This window comes from Hippoglossus stenolepis, chromosome 11 (genome assembly GCF_022539355.2).
Source record: "Hippoglossus stenolepis isolate QCI-W04-F060 chromosome 11, HSTE1.2, whole genome shotgun sequence".
In the NCBI taxonomy this organism is placed as follows: domain Eukaryota; kingdom Metazoa; phylum Chordata; class Actinopteri; order Pleuronectiformes; family Pleuronectidae; genus Hippoglossus; species Hippoglossus stenolepis.
This window is the reverse complement of record NC_061493.1, coordinates 21,207,422-21,231,834: the sequence shown is the minus strand read 5'-3', so window position 1 is coordinate 21,231,834 and position 24,413 is coordinate 21,207,422. Positions and strand designations below refer to the sequence as shown.

General features: G+C 40.0%; 2 protein-coding genes across 11 annotated transcripts in view; both read left to right on the top strand.

The window, feature by feature from the left end:
• LOC118118181 overlaps positions 1 to 14,463 on the top strand; it is a 92,936-nt gene extending 78,473 nt beyond the window's left edge. For 2 of the 3 annotated variants that reach the window (XM_047341955.1, XM_047341956.1), the window contains exons 5-8: positions 12,789 to 13,082; positions 13,517 to 13,627; positions 14,048 to 14,091; positions 14,199 to 14,463. In XM_047341955.1, the coding sequence (XP_047197911.1) occupies positions 12,789 to 13,082; positions 13,517 to 13,627; positions 14,048 to 14,091; positions 14,199 to 14,243 (494 nt within the window). In that variant the 3' untranslated portion in view covers positions 14,244 to 14,463. Of the gene's footprint in view, positions 1 to 1,541; positions 1,836 to 2,248; positions 2,360 to 12,788; positions 13,083 to 13,516; positions 13,628 to 14,047; positions 14,092 to 14,198 lie in introns of all 3 variants that reach the window. The other variant, XM_047341957.1, reaches the window with a different exon arrangement.
• A 1,494-nt stretch (positions 14,464 to 15,957) lies between these two features.
• Positions 15,958 to 24,413, top strand: part of LOC118118196 — a 30,525-nt gene continuing 22,069 nt past the window's right edge. For 2 of the 8 annotated variants that reach the window (XM_047341964.1, XM_047341970.1), the window contains exons 1-2: positions 20,552 to 20,724; positions 24,038 to 24,343. In XM_047341964.1, coding sequence (XP_047197920.1) covers positions 20,667 to 20,724; positions 24,038 to 24,343 — 364 coding nt within the window. In that variant the 5' untranslated portion in view covers positions 20,552 to 20,666. Of the gene's footprint in view, positions 16,232 to 17,976; positions 18,283 to 18,366; positions 18,482 to 20,551; positions 20,725 to 24,037; positions 24,344 to 24,413 lie in introns of those variants that run through there. The other 6 variants (XM_047341968.1, XM_047341971.1, XM_047341967.1 and 3 more) reach the window with 6 other exon arrangements.

Sequence of the window (24,413 nt, the reverse complement as noted above, 5' to 3'; positions counted from 1 at the left end):
ACAACAGACGTGGAGAAACTTTATTAAAAGCTTGTAAAACCAACAAAACTGAATATTAATGTAATGTCCTGTGGCAGCGACTCAGAGAACAGAACAGATTGATGAGGAAACTTTACCTTTTATCGACAAAGCTAGATATTAAAACAGGGCTCGGTGACAGGAAGAGAACGTAGAGTGATGCTTCCTGTTACAGGTCAGTGTCTGTCTGTCTGTCTGTCTGTCTGCCCATATTAGGATGAAAATATTTCAGAAGACGCATGTATTAGAGTTTCAATACTATTTTTTGTTATAATTTCTTTTCTTGAGGAGTAAGAGTTGAATATACACGTTTAAGATCTTATCACATCCACCTGTTCCTTTGAAAACTGTTGTTTAAAACACTGCAGAGAGGAAAAGTGGAATCATGTTATTATCATTTGATTTCCTGAGAAAGAAATATGTATAGTAAGAAGGACCCTTGGAGAGAGAGCATATCTCTGCCAACAGTGACGCCGTATCTCACCATGTTAAAGAACGTGAAAGAAAATTCTCGCTTCCACCGAATCCACGTCAAAATTCAAAGAAAATCAGTTTAGTGGCTTTTAAACAATCCTGCTGACGGGCAAGGCAGGGCACTTTTATTTACAATTTACAAGCCAAATAAAAAAATGAAAAGAGTAGAATAAAAGAGGTAAAATAGGAAATCTGTATGAAAACATAGAAATAAGTTCAAAGATAAAAACAATGCAAATAAAATAGATTTGTAGACACTAGAATGTCAATTTACCACCTAGGTCCAGAAGTTCTTAAATTCAGTCAAGCTGCACTAAAGTAATCAGAAGTCTCAGTCCCCCTCAATATGCCTGATTTCATTCTCTGGGAAATCATGGAAAATATAAAAAACACAAAATAAATCCTGAATCTTCCTGAAATGTAACTTTCTTGGCCCATGTCCCATCCTTCCACCAAGTCTTGTGGAAATCCAGTTTCTAAGTAAACCTGCTGATCATTAAACCAACCAACCAACAGACAGGGGCAAACACAACCTGCTGGGCCGAGGTAGTTTTGTCTCATGAGTCTCTGTTTAATGAGTAGAAGTAGAAATGGACAAAACTACAGTTTAAATCAAAGTCTTTTCTTTCTAATAAAGTGATGCTGTGTTGTTTCTACAGGCTCCGACACTGTGACTCCTGTATTTGTGCAGAAGGGGAAGGATCTGCTTCTCAACGTCACGGCTCCTGTTAAATTAGTTGAATGGAGTGAATTTAAATGGAGATTTAATGATTCAAACATAATAAGATTATTTGATGATAACGACACAAACACAATTGGCCCCTATCATGGAAGGGTCGAGATTTTTCTCCAAAATCACTCTTTGCTTTTGAAGAATGTGCAACAAGACGACAGTGGACGTTACACTGCAGCCGTTTTCGGGAATGAGATCAATTATGTGGGTAAATACAGCGTCACAGTTCAAGGTAGGTTTCTTCAGATTTTAAATATCGACACACAGTAGCTGCCCAACTTCTAAACCCATTAATGCCTGTGTCCCTCCCCCTCAGATCCAGTGTCTCCGGTTAATGGGACAGTGGACTTACTCTCCTCGAGCTCCGACTCCTGTAACCTCACAGTGACCTGCAGCACACAGGACTCCCATCACATCATCAGCACTTTTAGATGTGACACCAACACCTGCAGCCAGGAGGAGGGAGGAGAGAGGTCCAAGGTCACGACCTCCGGCACCTCCCTCCGTGTCCACCTGTCCAAAGGCTTCTCAGTTATCTGTAACCATAGCAACCAGGTCAGCTCGCACGAGCACACAACAATGATTAGGGACTTTTGTTTCTCAAATCCTGGTAAGTGACCGACAACACAAGCAGCTGATAACTTTGTTTTATAGAAGGTTGTGTTCCAACTTAAGTTCATTTTGAAATATTAAATCTTTCCCAACATTTAAAGACTAGATAAAGACTTTCTCCTTCAGTTGGTTCAAAATGCTGCTGCTTGGATTATATCTACGACAACTTCTCAAATTACTTTATTTAAAAGAAAAAACTACTTTTATCTTTGTTTTAATTATTTTTAAATTCCTTTGTAACACTTTTAACTTTGGTAAGAAAAGTACTGTACAGATTATATGTAAATTATAAATTATGAGTTGTCAGTTGAATTTAGAGCATGTAATTTATTTTTTAAGAAATACTTTTACGTGTCAAAGTGAATAAGTTCTGAAAATAACTAAAATCAGTTTTTCTTTTTTCCATTACAGCCCCTGAACCACCGGGCTCTTTCATCGCCTTTGTCTCTGTCACTGTCATTAAGGTTTTGGTGATAATTGCCATAACAGCAGCTTTTGTTGGACATCGAATAAAAGGAAAACGTACGTCAGAGTAAAAATTCAACTCTGCAAATATTGTAAATGGGAATTCAGCATTTTCACTGTGTCCTTCACTTTATTCACTGATCCACCACCTTTACGGTCATTGACAATATCTGAGATCCTTTCCCAGTTTACAGTACGGATGGGAATCCACTGTTCGTTATTTAGCATATAGATAATATCAAGATGAATGTCTGTGTGTGTAGGTTTTATTTGATTGTATCTGTCTATCAACAGAATTTTAGAAAAGCAATGCTGTGTTTATATAAAACCACTAGGGGTCACCAAAATCACAAAATGACAAAACACACGAAAACCAAAATCAGTGGCTGCAGTGATGTAAATGTGATTCAGTAGAAAACAGTCTAAATTAATTTGTGATTTAAAGCCAATGAACATTCTTTGTGACCTTCTTGCAGATGAAAGTGTGGACGGAGAAAATACAGTGTACGAAAATGCTCAGGTAAGGTTACGTCATCTTTTCTAACATCTGTCTAAGTGAGATTACTTTACTTGTTGCCACAGTACGTTGAACTGTGAACTAAGTTTTATTTGACTTTATCTCTCAGGTCAAAATCGTGAACACCACTTCTGGATCAGAATCCAACCGATGATGCTGCAGCTCCTTCTCCGTCCTCCATCTACAGCTTGATCAAAGCAGGTCCATGAAATCCACTGAGGCCGGAGACACGACTCAGCCTGAGAGCCTGTATGCTCAGGTGGACAAGTCGGCCCTGGCCTCAAGAAAATCTGAAATTGTCTTCCACATTCTGCCTTTGGATAATTTGCAGTATTATTGTTGCTGTGCGTCATGTTATATTTTCCCTGGGAAGTTTTGGGAAGTTTTTTCATCCAGAACCAGAACCAGGAGCATCTGGTACAGCTCCGCCCACTTTAAAACTGTTATTGTAATATATTGTAATTTATTTCATATCTTATTGAAAAAGATTCCTGATGAGTGTTTGACATTTTGGATGAATGCTGTTGTAAATATTGTATTTCTCGTACAGATGTGTATTTATACTTTCTAAAGACCTGGTTCAACTCATTCATGTGTTGCAGCTTAAGCAGCTTTTCAATGTTTAAAAGACAAAAGTTTGTAATGGTTCTTCGAATTGTTCCTTTAAGTTAATCTCGATTGAGTCATGTATAATTAGATTTTTAATTTTTTTAAAAGAGAGTTTAATATTCTTTTATTGTACATTGTGTTAATTTGACCAAATTTCCATGAAAAACTCAATAAAAACCTAAAGTGATTTTGGCTGCTACATTATTTTTGATGAGTGTCCAGTGTAGTGGAAAATTCAACTGACCAGTGTCTAAGGTATTGGAAATCCCCCTGACCAGGTGTCTAACTGCTGTGATACTGTCTACCTGACAGGATGGAACCCTTATTTGGCGGTGTCTCACTGCTATGACCTTGATCAACAGGGTGCATGCCCTTATTTGGTGATGTTTTTCTTCCAACTGCTACAGCGGACGGACAGACACAGATGATCTCATGTCTTTCATGTCTTTTTTTCATATTATGTTCTATGTAACGCCTCTTTGTATAAGTTCTGGCTTTTGTGAACTTGCGGCCAGTTCCATTTTGAGCACCCGTGCTTGTTGTGTAACCTCTGCAGAGTTTACTATTATAAAGAATCAAAGGCAACTCCAGTCTGAGAATTTCATTATTTCAAATCTCAAGATGAATTTCCATCACAAACTTGGCGTCACGAACAGGATCCCTTGAAAGATCGTCTGGACCCGAGAAGTATTCGGTGGTTGGCCACCCAGAAAAAAAAAAAAATCTTCTGCCTCTACCTCCAACAGTTAAGAGAAGAGAGGGCCGAAATAACTTGGGTTCCGGACCTTCTTCACAGGGATCCAAAGACCTCTCTTTGGTCATCTTATATCTGGTGAGATGTTGAAATTCTGATTTTCATGACTGTTTAGATGATTTCTCAAATACGAAATCAAACATAAGAAATAATACATTTAAAGGATTTTATTTGGAACAGATTGTGTATTAGTCATTCTCTCTGGATTATTGTGGATTATTAATGTTAATCTGACCAGTCCTCGTGGCAATCAACCTTGTTGAAGGCTTTTTCCCTGTTTTTGCCGCAAAGAGAAACAAGGATTCGTGGAGACGTCCACGTCTTAAATTGAGTGTTCAAGGGAAATTGTAGACGTGAACAATTTCATACACTTAATTGATAAAGATGGGTAACAAGGGAAGTCAGGGACTTCAAAACCCAGAAAGTCCAAATGGTGGGCTTTATGGTTGCAAGAGTGAGGACGGGAAAGTGTGACATTTTCTTCCAATATGGTCCAGAGACTTTGCTTTTCCTCATAACGGGTCATTCATTGTCGAAAAAATTAAACTTTTAAGAGAGAAACTCCTCGAGAAAGAGGAAGAATTAAAAAGCAACAAAAAAAAAAAAAAAAGAAATAAATAAATCAAGGTCGCAATGTGGAAAGACAGAAGATAATAAGAAAGTGTCTTGAAATGTGGGAAAAAGAGGCAGAGTGTAGGGACAGAAAACAAACATTTAAACAGATGGCTAAGGTTGATAAGAAGGAAACTGAGAAAGTTGAAAAGAAATCATATAGATCTCTGTATTCTCCATTACAGGGTGTGGCAGTCCTCTCCTCGACGCCTGCCTTCCTCCTCCCCAACGACAAAACCCCCCTCCATATGATGTGCAGAGACCAGACTCCACCAATCAACGATCAGGCCCATCTCAGACTCCACCCACCGCTCTCCCAGTCTATGGAGACGGGGCAGCAGGAGGACTGAATGATGATGTCACCTCTTCCTCATCTCTAGGCTCTTCTTCCTTCTCTCCCATTGCAAACAGAACTCGTCAAAATCAACAGCAGGGAGAAGTGATAACTGCTCCTATGATAAACGTCATGGGACCAACCGGCCCAGCCCTCGTCTACCGCCCATGGACTGACGCAGACATGACCAAGCACTGAATCACCTCCCAGACCCACGGAACTCTGGCACAGCATTTGCCGTCCAGTTTGAAACATTTTGCCGTGAATTCATGCCAACGGTGTCTGAAATCAGACGACTTCTAATGAAGAAATTAGGCCCCACTGACTTTGCAAAAGCATCAGCACTGTGGGGAGACCTCCGTCTGACTTCACCAGACTGGGATGATGAGGTTAATGCAGCATACGTCAACGCTCTCAACACACTCCTCAACGCCCTGAGGACCGCCTTCCCCAATAAAATTGACATGTCCAAAATAACGGGGTGCAGACAACAACCAGGCGAAACCGTAGGAGATTTCCTCACACGTCTGACCGTCCTGTTTAATCAACACAGAGGCATCCCCATACCTGACAACCTTGGCAACGAGCCAGGGGCTTATGAAACACATCTGAAACAGGCCTTCCTGAATGGTCTGCTCCCCACTACGGGCAGGCAGAGCCACACCTGCATCAGGCTTGAGGATGCTCGCTTGACAGAGGTCAGATGTCATTCTGAACATGCTGAACGTCAACACAAAGAAACCAAAGACAAAACTCAGCAGAAAAGAATCAACAACTCCAGAAAGCACAGCTAACCATGATGCAGGCTGTGTCTGCCCTGTCAAGGCCACACAGACAAGATAACGCTGATAGCAGAGCCAACTTCACTGAACCAGGAAGAGAGGGCGTGGTCGCGGACGTGGGCAGGGACGTGGGCGAGGCTTTCTCGACGACCCAAAATTCCCATAGATGAGTGTTTCTTCTGCAGACAAAAAGGACACTGGGCAAGGGACTGCCCCAGCAGCGAAAGAAGGGGAGACAAGAACTTTCACTGCTGACTGATCTACAGAAAGTGAGGAGGAGGCAGACGGGGGAGACGACCAATCTACCCGCCGAGGATCAGAGAAAGGAAGTGAAACACACACACATACATGCCAAAGCAACGAAGAAATCGCTTGCAATTCTAACCACACACACACACACACAAGCTCCAGCAATGAAGAAATCGCTTGCTAATCTAACCGCACACACACACACACACCAGAGCAAACACAACTTTGTGGTTCTTATGTTAAGTACAATAGTGATGCTTTTAAGAAAATGCCTCAACTCGAACTGTGTGTTAACGGTCACAAACTTAATTTCATGGTCGACTCTGGTGCAGGTTATTCTGTGGTTAGGATGTCAGATTTGCCCACATCTCCTGAAATGAGTGGTCGCTTATATTCTCTCAAGGTGCCAGCGGTGCCACTGTAAAAGAAAATTTCACAAAACCTCTCAAATGCGCCGCTCAGTTTGACAAAATTCCATAAGGTTTGAACATGATTTTCTGTTGTCTCCTGTTGCCCAATTAATCTATTAGGAAGAGATTTGATGATTGTGTTAGGCCTCAATTTAGTATCCTCCCCTGATGGAGTGACAGTTACGCACAATTCTTCTTCACAATGTCACAGACCACACATGAGCAGCTGCTTGTATATCAGTGGCAACTTCCTATAAATGCCTCCACTGATCTGCTCTCCAGGTCAGGGTCTCTCGACACCCCTTTTTTCTGATTTTATGCACACTGATTCACTGCATTGCACTTCACATGTGACAGACACAGCAGATCAGGTTTATGAATCTCTGTTTTTGCCTTTTCCTGATGATTTTCTGAAAGTGTCCAATATTTTTTGGTCTGTTTCAGAAGTGCAGCTTCCGTCTCACTCACTGACCAACAGATGGCACTGTTTCGCGTCTCGAATTCCAGCCCTCACATCTCGCTCTCCAAGTCCCATGATGACCAGTGGCAAGACTTAGGCCCATTTGTCAGATCATGCCAGGCTGCCGTTGATTGGCAACCCACAACGACGCCTGACGTAATGTATTCACCAAGTCTGAGTGCATTTGATCTAAAAATGTATCCAACCTTCTGTTCTCCAGCCACACGCTTAGTTGTGACTGAAAATCACCTTCATTCTTATGCAATGTTGTCCAACCCCTCTGATGTTTCGCCTTTACTTTCAGATCTGCCTGAAACACTGTGGGCAAAGGACAAATATGATGTGGGCCTCATCAGAAACTGTGATCCAGTCAAAATCACTCCAAAATCTGATTATAGGCCATGTAAACAACAATATCCACTCAGACAGGAAGCAGTGGAGGGGATACGTCCTGTTTTTGAATCCTTTTTGCAGGCTGGTGTAATTGTCCCCTGCCCTGATTCACCGGTCCGCACTCCACTGTTCCCAGTTAAGAAGATCAGAGACAAAGGTCAACCTACTGAGTGGCGGTTTGTGCAAGATTTGAAGGCTGTGAATGATGCCGTAATTTCTCGATCGCCTATTGTTCCCAACCCATACACGCTGCTTTCCCAAATTCCGCCTAATGCAGTGTGGTTTTCGGTTGTAGACTTATCCAACGCTTTTTTTAGTGTTCCTGTCCACAAGGACAGCCAGTACTGGTTTGCTTTTAATTTTGAAAACAAGGCCTACACGTTCACACGCCTGTGTCAAGGCTACTGTGAATCTCCATCATTATACAATCAGGCTCTCAGGAACAGTCTTGAACCCCTCATCCTCACTCCGGGTTCAGCTCTCTTGCAGTATGTTGATGATCTACTAATTGCCAGTCCCACACAGGAGCAATGTGAAACAAATACGATCGCTTTGCTGAGACATCTGGCTCGTGAGGGCCATAAAGTCAGCCTCAGCAAACTACAGTTTGTACAACAAACTGTCACGTTTCTGGGTCATGTCGTCACCAAAGATGGCAAATCCCTGTCTGATAAGAGAGTAGAAGCTATTGTTAACATGCCTAAACCCTTGACGAAGAAACAACTCATGTCATTCATCGGCACATGTTCTTTCTGTAGAACGTTCATTCCTGACTTTGCTCCTCTTGAAGCCCCCTTAGGTGCTCGGTACCATGGCAAATCACTCACTCCTCCGAACGTGTCGTTTGGACTCCAGAGGCAGACGAGGCATTTGTCACACTGAAGAAAACGCTGCAGCAAACTCCCACTCTTGCTCTCCCTAACCCTGACAAACCTTGTTCAGGCTGTGGATGAGAGAGACCGCTGCATGACTTCTGTCCTCCTTCAGTCTCATGGTGACAAATATCGCCCTGTCGCCTACTTCTCCGCCAAACTTGATCCGGTGGCAGCTGGCCTTCCACGTTGTTTGCGTGCAGTGGCCGCCTGTGAAAAAGCTGTCCTTGCCTCACGAGACATAGTAGGTTACTCTGACTTGACACTCCTTGTTCCTCATGCTGTGTCTCTCATTCTTACAGAACAGAAGACCTCACATCTCTCTGCTGCTCGCTGGTTGAGGTATCACACTGTTCTTCTTGACATGCCCAACATCACAGTGAAACGCTGTTCAACTTTGAACCCAGCCACGCTTCTTCCGCTTCCGGATGACGGGGAAGAACACAAATGTGTGGCTGAACTTCAAGTCCAGTGTTCCCCACGACCTGACCTCTCTGACGAACCTCTTTCTAACTCTGACTTGATTCTGTATGTCGATGGGTCCGCCTCACGTGACCCTGTCTCTGGTACTAACTGTGTTGGTTTTTCTGTTTGTTCAGATAACGAAGTTCTCCTCTCGAGTTCTCTTCCTCATCACCTCTCAGCCCAGGCAGCAGAGCTCATTGCATGGAAGCATGCAAATTGGCTACTGGTAAAACACTCACAGTCTACACTGACTCCAGATATGCGTTCGGTGTAACTCATGATTTTGGCACCCTTTGGCAACACAGAAACTTCCTCACATCTTCTGGTAAAAAGATAGCACACCACGGTCTCATCACAGATCTTCTGTCTGTCATTTTGCATTGTTAAGAGACATTATTCCACGATGGGGAATTCCTAGCAGAATTTCCAGTGACAATGGCAGACACTTCGTAAATGAAGCTGTCAAACAACTCGGTTCTCATCTAACTATGGATGTGCGAACACACTGTGCATATCAACCAGCCAGTGGTGGAACTGTGGAACGAGAGAACGGCACACTCAAAACTAAACTTGCAAAGTGCTGTGAAGGCACTGGTCTTGCATCGACAAAAGTCCTGCCTCTGGTGCTGATGTACATGAGGATGAGAAAACGAACCCCACATTGGTGTGGATCCTCCGTCTTCTCCGCCCCCTCCACAGACTTGTGTGATCATGATATGTTGTCCTATTGCTCTAACCTGACTTCTTCTCTTTCAGACATCAGGAAACAGGTGGCAAGGGCCCTACCAGGTACTGCTCACAACCCACACAGCAGTGAAAGTTGCTGAAAGAGCCACCTGGATCCACGCCAGCCACTGCAAATGAGTACCAGCTCCATCTGACCAGCTGACGCCTTCAACTCAAAGCACACACACTGATACTTCCACAGGTTGAGAAGCCCCGAGAGTGTTGTATGATTAACCACACGAGCGTTCTGCCACAACACAGAAGAAATCTGCCAGACAACTGAGACCATGGACAGGCCATGGCATCCATTTCGACATCCAGGGTTGTGTGGCCTGAGAGGCTCGCTATACGTGTTACTCATGATCTCCTCTATTATTGTTTTGCACATTATTCTGTCTAGATGCACTCCTGTAAAAATCTCTGATGATCTAACGAACTGTCTTTTCCTACGGTGTCCTCTCAGAACCATCCAGCACATGCAAATTTGACTAGACACAAGAGAAGTGATTCAGGTCCCCTTGATCCATAACTTATTACCCATCCCTCCCTACCTGGACACTGACAGCACAGATGGTTCTGATGACGATACTCAATTTTAGGTTTTTTATGTTATTTTCTCCTCCCAGCTTGCTTATGTGTTTCTTAGTGATTTCACTGGACAAAAACAGCTACTGCAATTATCCTTTCAACTTCATATTTTATGATGCCTTAATTTAAATCTCTGTGAAATTTTGAGGTTGATGTTAGTTACTTTATGAAGTTTGTACATCCTTAATACATTTTTACTTCCTAGCAAGAATTTAAAAAGTTTTTACTGCATATTTTCAACCTTAAATATACTGTATGTTGACATTTAACGTTTTATTACATTTTAATATGAGTTACTTTTGCCAATCTATACAGTATGTTAACTTTTGATAATGGTTAATGAGATGATGATGTTGTTTGACCTGATTTCCTTCCATTTTTCATTTCGAATGCTTGCTCAATCACAGGAAAATAACTTTTTTTTTCTTTCCACAAAAGCAGCAGCGGCTACCTATTGCACCTCCCCACCATGCATCGTATGTTCTAGAACCTCTCCATGGTGGATGTGACCCTGTATGTGCGCAAAGTGCGTGGGTTGAAGACTCGTCAATATTCTTCTATGATTATGATGTTGATTATGATGTTTCTTGATTATTTTTCGTTAGTGATCATATTTTTATTGATGATCAAAGGGGGAAGTGTAGTGGAAAATTCAACTGACCAGTGTCTAAGGTATTGGAAATCCCCCTGACCAGGTGTCTAACTGCTGTGATACTGTCTACCTGACAGGATGGAACCCTTATTTGGCGGTGTCTCACTGCTATGACCTTGATCAACAGGGTGCATGCCCTTATTTGGTGATGTTTTTCTTCCAACTGCTACAGCGGACGGACAGACACAGATGATCTCATGTCTTTCATGTCTTTTTTTCATATTATGTTCTATGTAACGCCTCTTTGTATAAGTTCTGGCTTTTGTGAACTTGCGGCCAGTTCCATTTTGAGCACCCGTGCTTGTTGTGTAACCTCTGCAGAGTTTACTATTATAAAGAATCAAAGGCAACTCCAGTCTGAGAATTTCATTATTTCAAATCTCAAGATGAATTTCCATCACACCAGTATTGGTGCACGTACAATAAAGTTCTTACTTCACCCAAGTGTTTAAAAAAATGTTGGGGATTATAAATGTTTTAGTTAAATCAACATCCTGAAATTTACAAAACATACGTAAAAAATACTAATATGATGACGAGGAAGGTTTAACAGACCAAAAAATAACATTTTAACACAGTTAATATCTCTCTCTCTCTCTCTCTCTCTCTCTCTCTCTCTCTCTCTCTCTCTCTCTCTCTCTCTCACTCACTCACTCCTCAAAAGTCCCTTCCTTCGCCTGTGTTTTTCCGCATCCCAGCCCGGTGCTCTTCTCTTGTCTCAGTGTTTAACTTCCTGTGATGGTTTGTTTCTGGTGATTGTTGTTTCATTTAGCTTTTGTGTTGAATTATGCATTTATTAAGTTCAATAAAAGTTGTCTCTTTCTACAAGTAAAGCCGTCTCTTGCCTCGTGACATCAACGAACCTGTGCTGTTGCACTTTTCCTGGAGGTGAAAGTCGCCAGGTGGCGCTATTGCAATACCTCATTTCCCTTCCTCACGCGACACATGAAAAACAAACCAAGATGTTCCACACAATCCACCAAGCAGTCTGTCCTGGTGCTGAAACATCTCCCCTGAAACCAGCAGTCAGTTCCTCACATTATCAAAACTTGAACAAGATCAAAGTGTTTACTGACAGACCTCGATATGTTCTCTTGTTAGGAGACAATCATTGTTATTCATCTATTGTCATGTTTTGGTTCATGTGGATGACACTCTGAGTATTAGGCCACGCCCACAGAGTTTACACCTCCTCACTGCAGATTTTACTAAACATATTCATAAACCTGAGGTATTTCCGTGAGTCAGTTTGAAAACACTGAGGCGTGGATGAGGAGACACCCTGACTGCTGCTGGGCTGATTGAGGTCTAAACTCGGATCCACTTCCTCGTCTGGCACATTTGACAGAATGCATCCCATCATTCTTCTCTTTGTCATTTCTCTGCTTCACGCATATAAAGCCGAAGTAAACACTACATTTTATCACATTTCTTCTTCAAATATAGTTTTATTGCTCTGTTCTTGTTGCACTTTGTGACTGTTTCAGCAATGTAGCTTGTTTAGAATTTTGTTGTTGTTGTTAATAATTGTTTATTTCATTATTCTATGAATTTTAAACTGATAACTATATTCAAATTATGACTCGTTGATTGACGATTCTCTCAGTAAAACTTCCTTCCATATATCTGTGGTGTTTCAAGTTGAGTTCTACGCTTGAATTCGATTTAAAATATATAATGAGTGATAATAGACGTGGAGAAACTTTTTTAAAAGCTTGTAAAACCAACAAAACTGAATATTAATGTAATGTCCTGTGGCAGCGACTCAGAGAACAGAACAGATTGATTAGGAAACTTTACCTTTTATTGACAAAGCTAGATATTAAAACAGGGCTCGGTGACAGAAAGGCTCAAGATTTTTCTCCAAAATCACTCTTTGCTTTTGGAGAATTTGCAACAAGCCGACAGTGGACGTTACACTGCAGGTGTTATCTGGGATGAAATCAATTATGTGGGTAAATATAGCGTCACAGTTCAAGGTAGGTTTCTTCAGATTTTAAATATCGACACACAGTAGCTGCCCAACTTCTAAACCCATTAATGCCTGTGTCCCTCCCCCTCAGATCCAGTGTCTCCGGTTAATGGGACAGTGGACTTACTCTCCAATAGCTCCGACTCCTGTAACCTCACAGTGACCTGCAGCACACAGGACTCCCATCACATCAACAGCACTTTTAGATGTGACACCAACACCTGCAGCCAGGAGGAGGGAGGACAGAGGTCCAAGGTCACGACCTCCGGCACCTCCCTCCGTGTCTACCTGTCCAAAGGCTTCTCAGTTATCTGTAGCCATAGCAACCAGGTCAGCTCGGACGAGCACACAACAATGATTCGGGACTTTTGTTTCTTAAATCCTGGTAAGTGACCGACAACACAAGCAGCTGATAACTTTGTTTTATAGAAGGTTGTGTTCCAACTTAAGTTAATTTTGAAATATTAAATCTTTCCCAACATTTAAAGACTCGATAAAGACTTTCTCCTTCAATTGGTTCAAAATGCTGCTGCTTGGATTATATCTACGACAAATTCTCAACTTTACTTCATTTAAAAGAAAAAACTACTTTTATCTTTGTTTTAATTGTTGTTAAATTCCTTTGTAACACTTTTAACTTTGGTAAGAAAAGTACTGTACAGATTATATGTAAATTATAAATTATATTTTTATGGTAATAATGCAGAGTTGTCAGTTGAATTTAGAGCATGTAATTTATTTTTTAAGAAATATTTTTACGTGTCAAAGTGAATAAGTTCTGAAAATAACTAAAATCAGTTTTTCTTTTTTCCATTACAGCCCCTGAACCACCGGGCGCTTTCATCGCCTTTGTCTCTGTCACTGTCATTAAGGTTTTGGTGATAATTGCCATAACAGCAGCTTTTGTTGGACATCGAATAAAAGGAAAACGTACGTCAGAGTAAAAATTCAACTCTGCAAATATTGTAAATGGGAATTCAGCATTTTAACTGTGTCCTTCACTTTATTCACTGATCCACCACCTTTAGGGTCAATGCCAATATCTGAGATCCTTTCCCAGTTTACAGTATGGATGGGAATCCACTGTTCGTTATTTGGCATATAGATAATATCAAGATGAATGTCTGTGTGTGTAGGTTTTATTTGATTGTATCTGTCTATCAACAGAATTTTAGAAAAGCAATGCTGTGTTTATATAAAACCACTAGGGGTCACCAAAATCACAAAAATGACAAAACACACGAAAACCAAAATCAGTGGGTGCAGTGATGTAAATGTGATTCAGTAGAAAACAGTCTAAATTAATTTGTGATTTAAAGCCAATGAACATTCTTTGTGACCTTCTTGCAGATGAAAGTGTGGACACGGAAAATACAGTGTACGAAAATGCTCAGGTAAAGTTACGTCATCTTTTCTAACATCTGTCTAAGTGAGATTACTTTACTTGTTGCCACAGTACGTTGAACTGTGAACTAACTTTTATTTGACTTTATCTCTCCAGGTCAAAAGCGTGAACACCACTTCTGGATCAGAATCCAACCGATGATGCTGCAGCTCCTTCTCCGTCCTCCATCTACAGCTTGATCGAAGCAGGTCCATGAAATCCACTGAGGCCGGAGACACGACTCAGCCTGAGAGCCTGTATGCTCAGGTGGACAAGTCGGCCCTGGCCTGAAGAAAATCTGAAATTGTCTTCCACATTCTGCCTTTTGGACAATTTCCAGTATTATTGTTGCCGTGAGTCATGTTATATTTTCCCTGGGAAGTTTTTTTTTCATCCAGAACCAGAACCAGGAGCATCTGGAACAGCTCCGCCCACTTTAAAACTGTTATTGTAATATATTTCATATCTTATTGAAAAAGATACCTGATGAATGTTAATATGAATTGTAAATATAATATTTCTCGTACAGATGTGTACTTATTCTTTCTAAAGACCTGGTTCAACTCATTTATGTGTTGCAGCTTAAGCAGATTTTCAATGTGGGAAATTACTGAATAAAGATATTTTTTAAATGAAAATGTTTGTAATGGTTCTTTGAATTGTTCCTTTAAGTTAATCTCAATCGAGTTTTGTGTAATTAGATTTTTTAATTTTATAAAAAAAGATTTTAATATTACTTTATTGTACATTGTGTTAATTTGACCAAATTTCCATGAAAAACTCAATAAAAACCTAAAATGATTTTGGCTGCTACATTATTTCTGATGAGTGTCCAGTGTTGGTGCACGTACAATAAAGTTCTTATTTCACCCAAGTGTTTTAAAAAAAATATTGGGAATTATAAATGTTTTAGTTAAATCAACATCGTGAAATTTACAAAACATATGTAAAAAATACTAATATGATGACGAGGAATGTTTAACAGCCAAAAAAAACCATTTTATCACAGTTCATCTTTTTCTATCTATCTGTAACAGCCACCATGCAGCCTGCGTGTGTGTAGATAAATATTAATGTTGGTTTGAAATGTTCTGAAATTATCCAGGTTTGTAGTTTTATTTTTATACAGTTAAAATATATTTTGTATAGTGTGTCTGCTGTATTTAACTATATTCTGTTTTGGGCGCTGTTTGCGGCTTGTTGTTTGCGACAGTTGAGGATGCCGTAATGCAGTTCATTGCACATGCGCGTTGTTGTTATTTAGCGTGTGAACATCGTAGTGAGTGCAAAGTCTGAGGAGTGGATTGAAATAAGTTTTGACCGTAGCATTGACATTGTGACAGGTTGAAAAGACAGCATCGCCAATTCGGTAAAGGATCGATATAAGATCTGTCTGTAAATTGTGCTGGAACTGGAAAATAAACCCTTTTCAAGATTTACCTGCCTCCTGGAAGTGTGTCGACATTGGGTTTTCACAACAAGGCAAGGTATATATGTTGGACACGAGTCTGACATAATATAAGTGGCCTTTGGTAAAGTGGAACGAAGTAAAACAGCACTGTGCCTGCGTGCTGGTTGCTAGGCGACGTCGTGCTAACCCCATGTTTAAGGAAGCGGCCGAGGTTTGTTTCTGGTGATTGTTGTTTCATTTTGCTTTTTGTTCAATTATTCATTCATTAAGTTAAATAAAAGTTCTACAAGTAAAGCCGTCTCTTGCCTCGTGATATCAACGAACCTGTGCTGTTGCACACAAAAGGGTTTAGTCATTTCCTGGAGGTGATGCGACACATGGAAAACAAACCAAGATGTTCCACACAATCCACCAAGCAGTCTGTCCTGGTGCTGAAACATCTCCCCTGAAACCAGCAGTCAGTTCCTCACATTATCAAAACTTGAACAAGATCAAAGTGTTTACTGACAGACCTCGATATGTTCTCTTGTTAGGAGACAATCATTGTTATTCATCTATTGTCATGTTTTGGTTCATGTGGATGACACTCTATTAGGCCACGCCCCACAGACACCCTGACTGCTGCTGGGCTGATTGAGGTCTAAACTCTGATCCACTTCCTCGTACGGCACATTTGACAGAATGCATCCCATCATTCTTCTCTTTGTCATTTCTCTGCTTCACTCATATGAAGCCCGAGGTAAACACGACATTTTTATCACATTTCTTCTTCAAATATAGTTTTATTGCTCTGTTCTTGTTGCACTTTGTGACTGTTTCAGCAATGTACCTTCTTTAGAATTTTGTTTTTAATATTTATTCTATAAATATTAAAATGATAACTATATTCAAATTCTGACTCGTTGATTGACGATTCACTCAGTAAAACTTCTTTCCATATATCTGTGGTGTTTCAAGTTGAGTTCTACGCTTGAATTTCGTTATAAAATATATAATGAGTGATAACAGACGTGGAGAAACTTTTTTAAAAGCTTGTAAAACCAACAAAACTGAATATTAATGTAATGTCCTGTGGCAGCGACTCAGAGAACAGAACAAATTGATTAGGAAACTTTACCTTTTATAGACAAAGCTAGATATTAAAACAGGGCTCGGTGACAGAAAGAGAACGTAGAGTGATGCTTCCTGTAACATGTCAGTGTCTGTCTGTCTGTCTGTCTGTCCGTCTGTCTGTCTGTCTGTCTGTCTGTCTGTCTGTCTGTCTGTCTGTGTCTCTATTTCTTTACGTCCACTGTACATTTTCCGTGTGAGAAAAGAGCTGTTGAGGAACATCTACCGTTGCAGAGTCACTTCCTCTTTCACACGTTTTGTTTAAGTTCCAGAAACTGTTGTGTGATGGACTCGTTTATCACCTTTTCACAGAAGCTTGATTATAAATTCAAAGTGCTAACTTTGGTTATAAGTGTACGTTCACATCCTCCCACATTCATCAGGTTCCACTGAAGACAGTAGTCAAGGGTCAATACTGTGACTCAAACCACATGTACACATGCAAGCTCGTCAGAAACTAAACTTCTCTCTTTTCATTCTCTACTGAACAACATTTTAATTAATCAGACAAATCTATGTTGCTAGAACTGATATGTTACAAATCAATAACTAATAATAACATCACAGCAGGATCATTATTTATTAAACGCAATAGTTTTGCTCACTGTGTGCAATTAGGTCAGAGAAAGAAAAGCAACGATTACAAGCTTTTATTTAGCTCATAATAATAATTCTGCCCCTATATGAGGATGAATATATTTCAGAAGACACATAGTATCTCACCATGTTAAAGAAGTGAAAGAAAATTTCGCATCCACAGAATCCACGTCAAAATTTAAAGGAAATCCGTTTAGTGGCTTTTAAATAATCCTGCTGACGGGCAAGGCAGGGCACTTTTATTAACAATTTACACGCAGAATGAAAAGAGGTAAAAGACATAAAAAGGATAAATCTGTATGAAAACGTAGAAATAAGTTCAAAGAGAAAAACAAAACAAATAAAATAGATTTGTAGACACTAGAATGTCAATTTACCTCCGCCGAGGTCCAGAAGTTCTTAAATTCAGTCAAGCTGCACTAAAGTAATCAGAAGTCTCAGTCCCCCTCAATATGCCTGATTTCATTCCCTGGGAAATAATGGAAAATATAAAAAACAGCCGCATCTCACAAAATAAATCCTGAATCTTCCTGAAATGTAACTTTCTTGGCCCATGTCCCATCCTTCCACCAAGTCTTGTGGAAATCCAGTTTCTAAGTAAACCTGCTGATCATTAAACCAACCAACCAACAGACAGGGGCAAACACAACCTGCTGGGCCGAGGTAGTTTTGTATCATGAGTCTCTGTTTAATGAGTAGAAGTAAAAATGGACACAAACTACAGTTTAAATCAAAGTCTTTTCTTTCTAATAAAGTGATGCTGTGTTGTTTCTACAGGCTCTGACACTGTGACTCCTGTATTTGTGCAGAAGGGGAAGGATCTGCCTCTCAACGTCACGGCTCCTGTTAAAATAGTTGAACGGAGTGAATTTAAATGGCGATTTAAAGATTCAAGCATATTTAGATTATTTGATGATAACAAAACAAAAACAATTAGCCCCTATCATGGAAGGGTCGAGATTTTTCTCCAAAATCACTCTTTGCTTTTGAAGAATGTGCAACAAGCCGACAGTGGACGTTACACTGCAGGTGTTTTCGGGGACAATGACGATTATGTGGGTAAATACAGCGTCACAGTTCAAGGTAGGTTTCTTCAGATTTTAAATATCGACACACAGTAGCTGCCCAACTTCTAAACCCATTAATGCCTGTGTCCCTCCCCCTCAGATCCAGTGTCTCTGGTTAATGGGACAGTGGACTTACTCTCCAATAGCTCCGACTCCTGTAACCTCACAGTGACCTGCAGCACACAGGACTCCCATCACATCAACAGCACTTTTAGATGAAAGTTTAGATGCATTTTCACTGTGTCCTTCACTTTATTCACTGATCCACCACCTTTAGGGTCATTGACAATATCTGAGATCCTTTCCCAGTTTACAGTACGGATGGGAATCCACTTCTTCATTATTTTATTATATAGATAATATCAAGATGAATGTCTGTGTGTGTAGGTTTTATTTGATTGTATCTGTCTATCAACAGAATTTTAGAAAAGCAATGCTGTGTATATATAAAACCACTAGGGGTCACCAAAATCACAAAAATGACAAAACACACGAAAACCAAAATCAGTGGGTGCAGTGATGTAAATGTGATTCAGTAGAAAACAGTCTAAATTAATTTGTGATTTAAAGCCAATGAACATTCTTTGTGACCTTCTTGCAGATGAAAGTGTGGACACGGAAAATACAGTGTACGAAAATGCTCAGGTAAAGTTACGTCATCTTTTCTAACATCTGTCTAAGTGAGATTACTTTACTTGTTGCCACAGTACATTGAACTGTGTACTAACTTCTATTTGACTTTATCTCTCCAGGTCAAAATCGTGAACACCACTTATGGATCAGAATCCAACCGATGATGCTGCAGCTCCTTCTCCGTCCTCCATCTACAGCTTGATCGAAGCAGGTCCATGAAATCCACAGAGGCCGGAGACACGACTCAGCCTGAGAGCCTGTATGCTCAGGTGGACAAGTCGGCCCTGGCCTGTAGAAAATCTGAAATTGTCTTCCACATTCTGCCTTTTGGACAATTTCCAGTATTATTGTTGCCGTGAGTCATGTTATATTTTCCCTGGGAAGTTTTTTTTTTTCATCCAGAACCAGAACCAGGAGCATCTGGAACAGCTCCGCCCACTTTAAAACTGTTATTGTAATATATTGTAATTTATTTCATATCTTATTGAAAAAGATTCCTGATGAGTGTTTGACATTTTGGATGAATGCTGTTGTAAATATAGTATTTCTCGTACAGATGTGTACTTATTCTTTCTAAAGACCTGGTTCAACTCATTCACGTGTTGCAGCTTAAGCAGCTTTTCAATGTTTAAAAAGACAAAAGTTTGTAATGGTTCTTTGAATTGTTCCTTTAAGTTAATCTCGATTGAGTCTTGTGTAATTAGATTTTTTATTTTTTTAAAAAGAGAGTTTAATATTCTTTTATTGTACGTTGTGTTAATTTGACCAAATTTCGATTAAAAACTCAATAAAAACCTAAAGTGATTTTGGCTGCTACATTATTTTTGATGAGTGTCCAGTGTTGGTGCACGTACAATAAAGTTCTTATTTCATCCAAGTGTTTTAGAAAAATATTGGGGATTATAAATGTTTTAGTAAAATCAACTTCCTGAAATTTGCAAAACATATGTAAACAATACTAATATGATGACGAGGAAGGTTTAACAGACCAAAAAATAACATTTTAACACAGTTAATATCTCTCTCTCTCTCTCTCTCTCTCTCTCTCTCTCTCTCTCTCTCTCTCTCTCTCTCTCTCTCTCTCTCTCTCTCTCTCTCTCTCACTCTCAAAGTCCGGTGCTCTTCTCTTGTCTCAGTGTTTAACTTCATGTGATGGTTTGTTTCTGGTGATTGTTGTTTCATTTAGCTTTTTGTTGAATTATGCATTTATTAAGTTCAATAAAAGTTGTGTCTTTTCTACAAGTAAAGCCGTCTCTTGCCTCGTGACATCAACGAACCTGTGCTGTTGCACCTTTCCTGGAGGTGAAAGTCGCCAGGTGGCGCTGTTGCCATACCTCATTTCCCCGCTTCCCTCACGCGACACATGAAAAACAAACGAAGATGTTCCACACAATCCACCAAGCAGTCTGTCCTGGTGCTGAAACATCTCCCCTGAAACCAGCAGTCAGTTCCTCACATTATCAAAACTTGAACAAGATCAAAGTGTTTACTGACAGACCTCGATATGTTCTCTTGTTAGGAGACAATCATTGTTATTCATCTATTGTCATGTTTTGGTTCATGTGGATGACACTCTGAGTATTAGGCCACGCCCACAGAGTTTACACCTCCTCACTGCAGATTTGACATATTCATAAACCTGAGATATTTCCGTGAGTCAGTTTGAAAACACTGAGACGTGTGGATGAGAGACGAGCACCCTGACTGCTGCTGGGCTGATTGAGGTCTAAACTCGGATCCACTTCCTCGTACGGCACATTTGACAGAATGCATCCCATCATTCTTCTCTTTGTCATTTCTCTGCTTCACGCATATGAAGCCCGAGGTAAACACTACATTTTTATCACATTTCTTCTTCAAATATAGTTTTATTGCTCTGTTCTTGTTGCACTATGTGACTGTTTCAGCAATGTACCTTGTTTAGAATTTTGTTGTTGTTGTTAATAATTGTTTATTTCATTATTCTATAAATATTAAAATGATAACTATATTCAAATTATGACTTGTTGATTGAAGATTCACTCAGTAAAACTTCCTTCCATATATCTGTGGTTTTTCAAGTTGAGTTCTACGCTTGAATTCGATTTAAAATATATAATGATTGATAACAGACGTGGAGAAACTTTTTAAAAAGCTTGTAAAACCAACAAAACTGAATATTAATGTAATGTCCTGTGGCAGCGACTCAGAGAACAGAACAGATTGATTAGGAAACTTTACCTTTTATTGACAAAGCTAGATATTAAAACAGGGCTCGGTGACAGGAAGAGAACGTAGAGTGATGCTTCCTGTTACATGTCAGTGTCTATTTCTGTACACTACCGTTCAAAAGTTTGGGGTCACTTAGAAATTTCCTTATTTTTCAAAGAAAAGCACTGTTTTTTTCAATGAAGATGACATTAAATTAATCAGAAATACACTCTATACATTGTTAATGTGGTAAATGACTATTCTAGGTGGAAACGTCTGGTTTTTAATGAAATATCTACATAGGTATATAGAGCGCATTTCCAGCAACTATCACTCCAGTGTTCTAATGGTACATTGTGTTTGCTAATCGCCTTAGAAGACTAATGGATGATTAGAAAACCCTTGAAAATCCTTGTGCAATTATGTTAGCACAGCTGAAAACTGTTTTGCTGGTGAGAGAAGCTATAAAACTGGCCTTCCTTTGAGCTAGTTGAGTATCTGGAGCATCACATTTGTGGGTTCGATTATACTCTAAAATGGCCAGAAAAGAGAACTTTCATGTGAAACTCGCCAGTCTATTCTTGTTCTTAGAAATGAAGCCTATCCTCTGAGAAATTGCGAAGAAACTGAAAATTTCCTACAACGGTGTGTACTACTCCCTTCAGAGAACAGCACAAACGGGCTCTAACCAGAGTAGAAAGTGGGAGGCCCCGGTGCAGAACTCAGCAAGAAGACAAGTATATTAGAGTCTCTAGTTTGAGAAATAGACGCCTCACAGGTCCTCAACTGGCAGCTTCTTTAAATGGTACCCGCAAAACGCCAGTGTCAGCGTCTACAGTGAAGAGCGACTCCGGGATGCTGGCCTTCTAGGCAGAGTGGCAAAGAAAAGCCATATCTGAGACTGGCCAATGAAAAGAAAAGATTGATATGGGCAAAAGAACACAGACATTGGACAGAGGAAGATTGGAAAAAAGTGTTATGGACAGACGAATCAAAGTTTGAGGTGTTTGGATCACACAGAAGAACATTTGTGAGACGCAGAACAGGTGAAAAGATGCTGGAAGAGTGCCTGACGCCATCTGTCAAGCATGGTGGAGGTCATGTGAGGGTCTGGGGCTGCTTTGGTGCTGGTAAAGTGGGAGATTTGTACAAGGTAAAAGGGATTTTAAATAAGGAAGGCTATCACTCCTCCATTTTGCAACGCCATGCCATACCCTGTGGACAGTGCTTGATTGGAGCCAATTTCCTCCTACAACCGGACAATGACCCAAAGCACACCTCCAAATTATGCAAGAACTATTTAGGGAAGAAGCAGGCAGCTGGTATGCTGTCTGTAATGGAGTGGCCAGCGCAGTCACCAGATCTCAACCCCATTGAGCTGTTGTGTGAGCAGCTTGACCGTATGGTACGCAAGAAGTGCCCATCAAGCCAATCCAACTTGTGGGAGGTGCTTCAGGAAGCGTGGGGTGAAATTTCTACAGATTACCTCAACAAATTAACAGCTAGAATGCCAAAGGTCTGCAATGCTGTAATTGCTGTAAATGGAGCATTCTTTGACGAAAGCAAAGTTTGAAGAACAAAATTAATATTTCAAATAAAAATCATTATTTCTAACCTTGTCAATGTCTTGACTATATTTTCTATTCATTTTGCAACTCATTTGATAAATCAAAGTGTGAGTTTTCATGGAAAACACGAAATTGTCTGGGTGACCCCAAACTTTTGAACGGTAGTGTACGTCCACTGGACATTTTCCGTGTGAGAAATGAGCTGTTGAGTAACATCTACCGTTGCAGAGTCTCTTCCTCTTTCACGTTTTGTTTAAGTTCCAGAAACTGTTGTGTGATGGACTCGTTTATCATCTTTTCAAAGAAGCTTGATTATAAATTCAAAGTGCTAACTTTGGTTATAAGTGTAACGTTCACATCACTCCCACATTCATCAGGTTCCACTGAAGACAAGTAGTCAAGGGTCAATACTGTGACTCAAACCACATGTACACGTACGAGCTCGTCAGGAAACTAAACTTCTCTCTTTTCATTCTCTACTGAATAACATTTTAATTAATCAGACAAATCTATGTTGCTAGAACTGATATGTTACAAATCAATAAATAATAATAACATCACAGCAGGAACATTATTTATTAAACGCCAATAGTTTTGCTCACTGTGTGCAATTAGGTCTGAGAAAGAAAAGCAACGATTACAAGCTTTTTATTTAGCTCATAATAATAATTCTGCCCCTATATGAGGAGGAATATATTTCAGAAGACACATAGTATCTCACCATGTTAAAGAAGGTGAAAGAAAATTCTCGCATCCACAGAATCCACTTCAAAATTGAAAGGAAATCAGTTTAGTGGCTTAAATAATCCTGCTGACGGGCAAGGCAGGGCACTTTTATTTACAATTTACAAGCCAAATAAAAGAATAAAAAGAGTAGAATAAAAGAGGTAAAAGAAATAAAAAGGATGAATTAGAAATAAGTTCAAAGAGGAAAACAAAACAAATAAAATAGATTTGTAGACACTAGAATGTCAATTTACCTCCGCCGAGGTCCAGAAGTTCTTAAATTCAGTCAAGCTGCACTAAAGTAATCAGAAGTCTCAGTCCCCCTCAATATGTCTGATTTCATTCCCTGGGAAATCATGGAAAATATAAAAATCAGCCCCGTCTCACAAAATAAATCCTGAATCTTCCTGAAATGTAACTTTCTTGGCCCATGTCCCATCCTTCCACCAAGTCTTGTGGAAATCCAGTTTCTAAGTAAACCTGCTGATCATTAAACCAACCAACCAACAGACAGGGGCAAACACAACCTGCTGGGCCGAGGTAGTTTTGTATCATGAGTCTCTGTTTAATGAGTAGAAGTAAAAATGGACACAAACTACAGTTTAAATCTAAATCTTTTCTTTCTAATAAAGTGATGCTGTGTTGTTTCTACAGGCTCCGACACTGTGACTCCTGTATTTGTGCAGAAGGGGAAGGATCTGCTTCTCAACGTCACGGCTCCTGTTAAATTAGTTGAACAGAGTGAATTTAAATGGCTATTTAAAGATTCAAGCATATTTAGATTATTTCATGATAACAAAACAATAATAATTGGCCCCTATGATGGAAGGGTCGAGATTTTTCTCCAAAATCACTCTTTGCTTTTGAAGAATGTGCAACAAGACGACAGTGGACGTTACACTGCAGGTGTTTTCGGGATCAAAAACACTTATGTGGGTAAATACAGCGTCACAGTTCAAGGTAGGTTTCTTCAGATTTTAAATATCGACACACAGTAGCTGCCCAACTTCTAAACCCATTAATGCCTGTG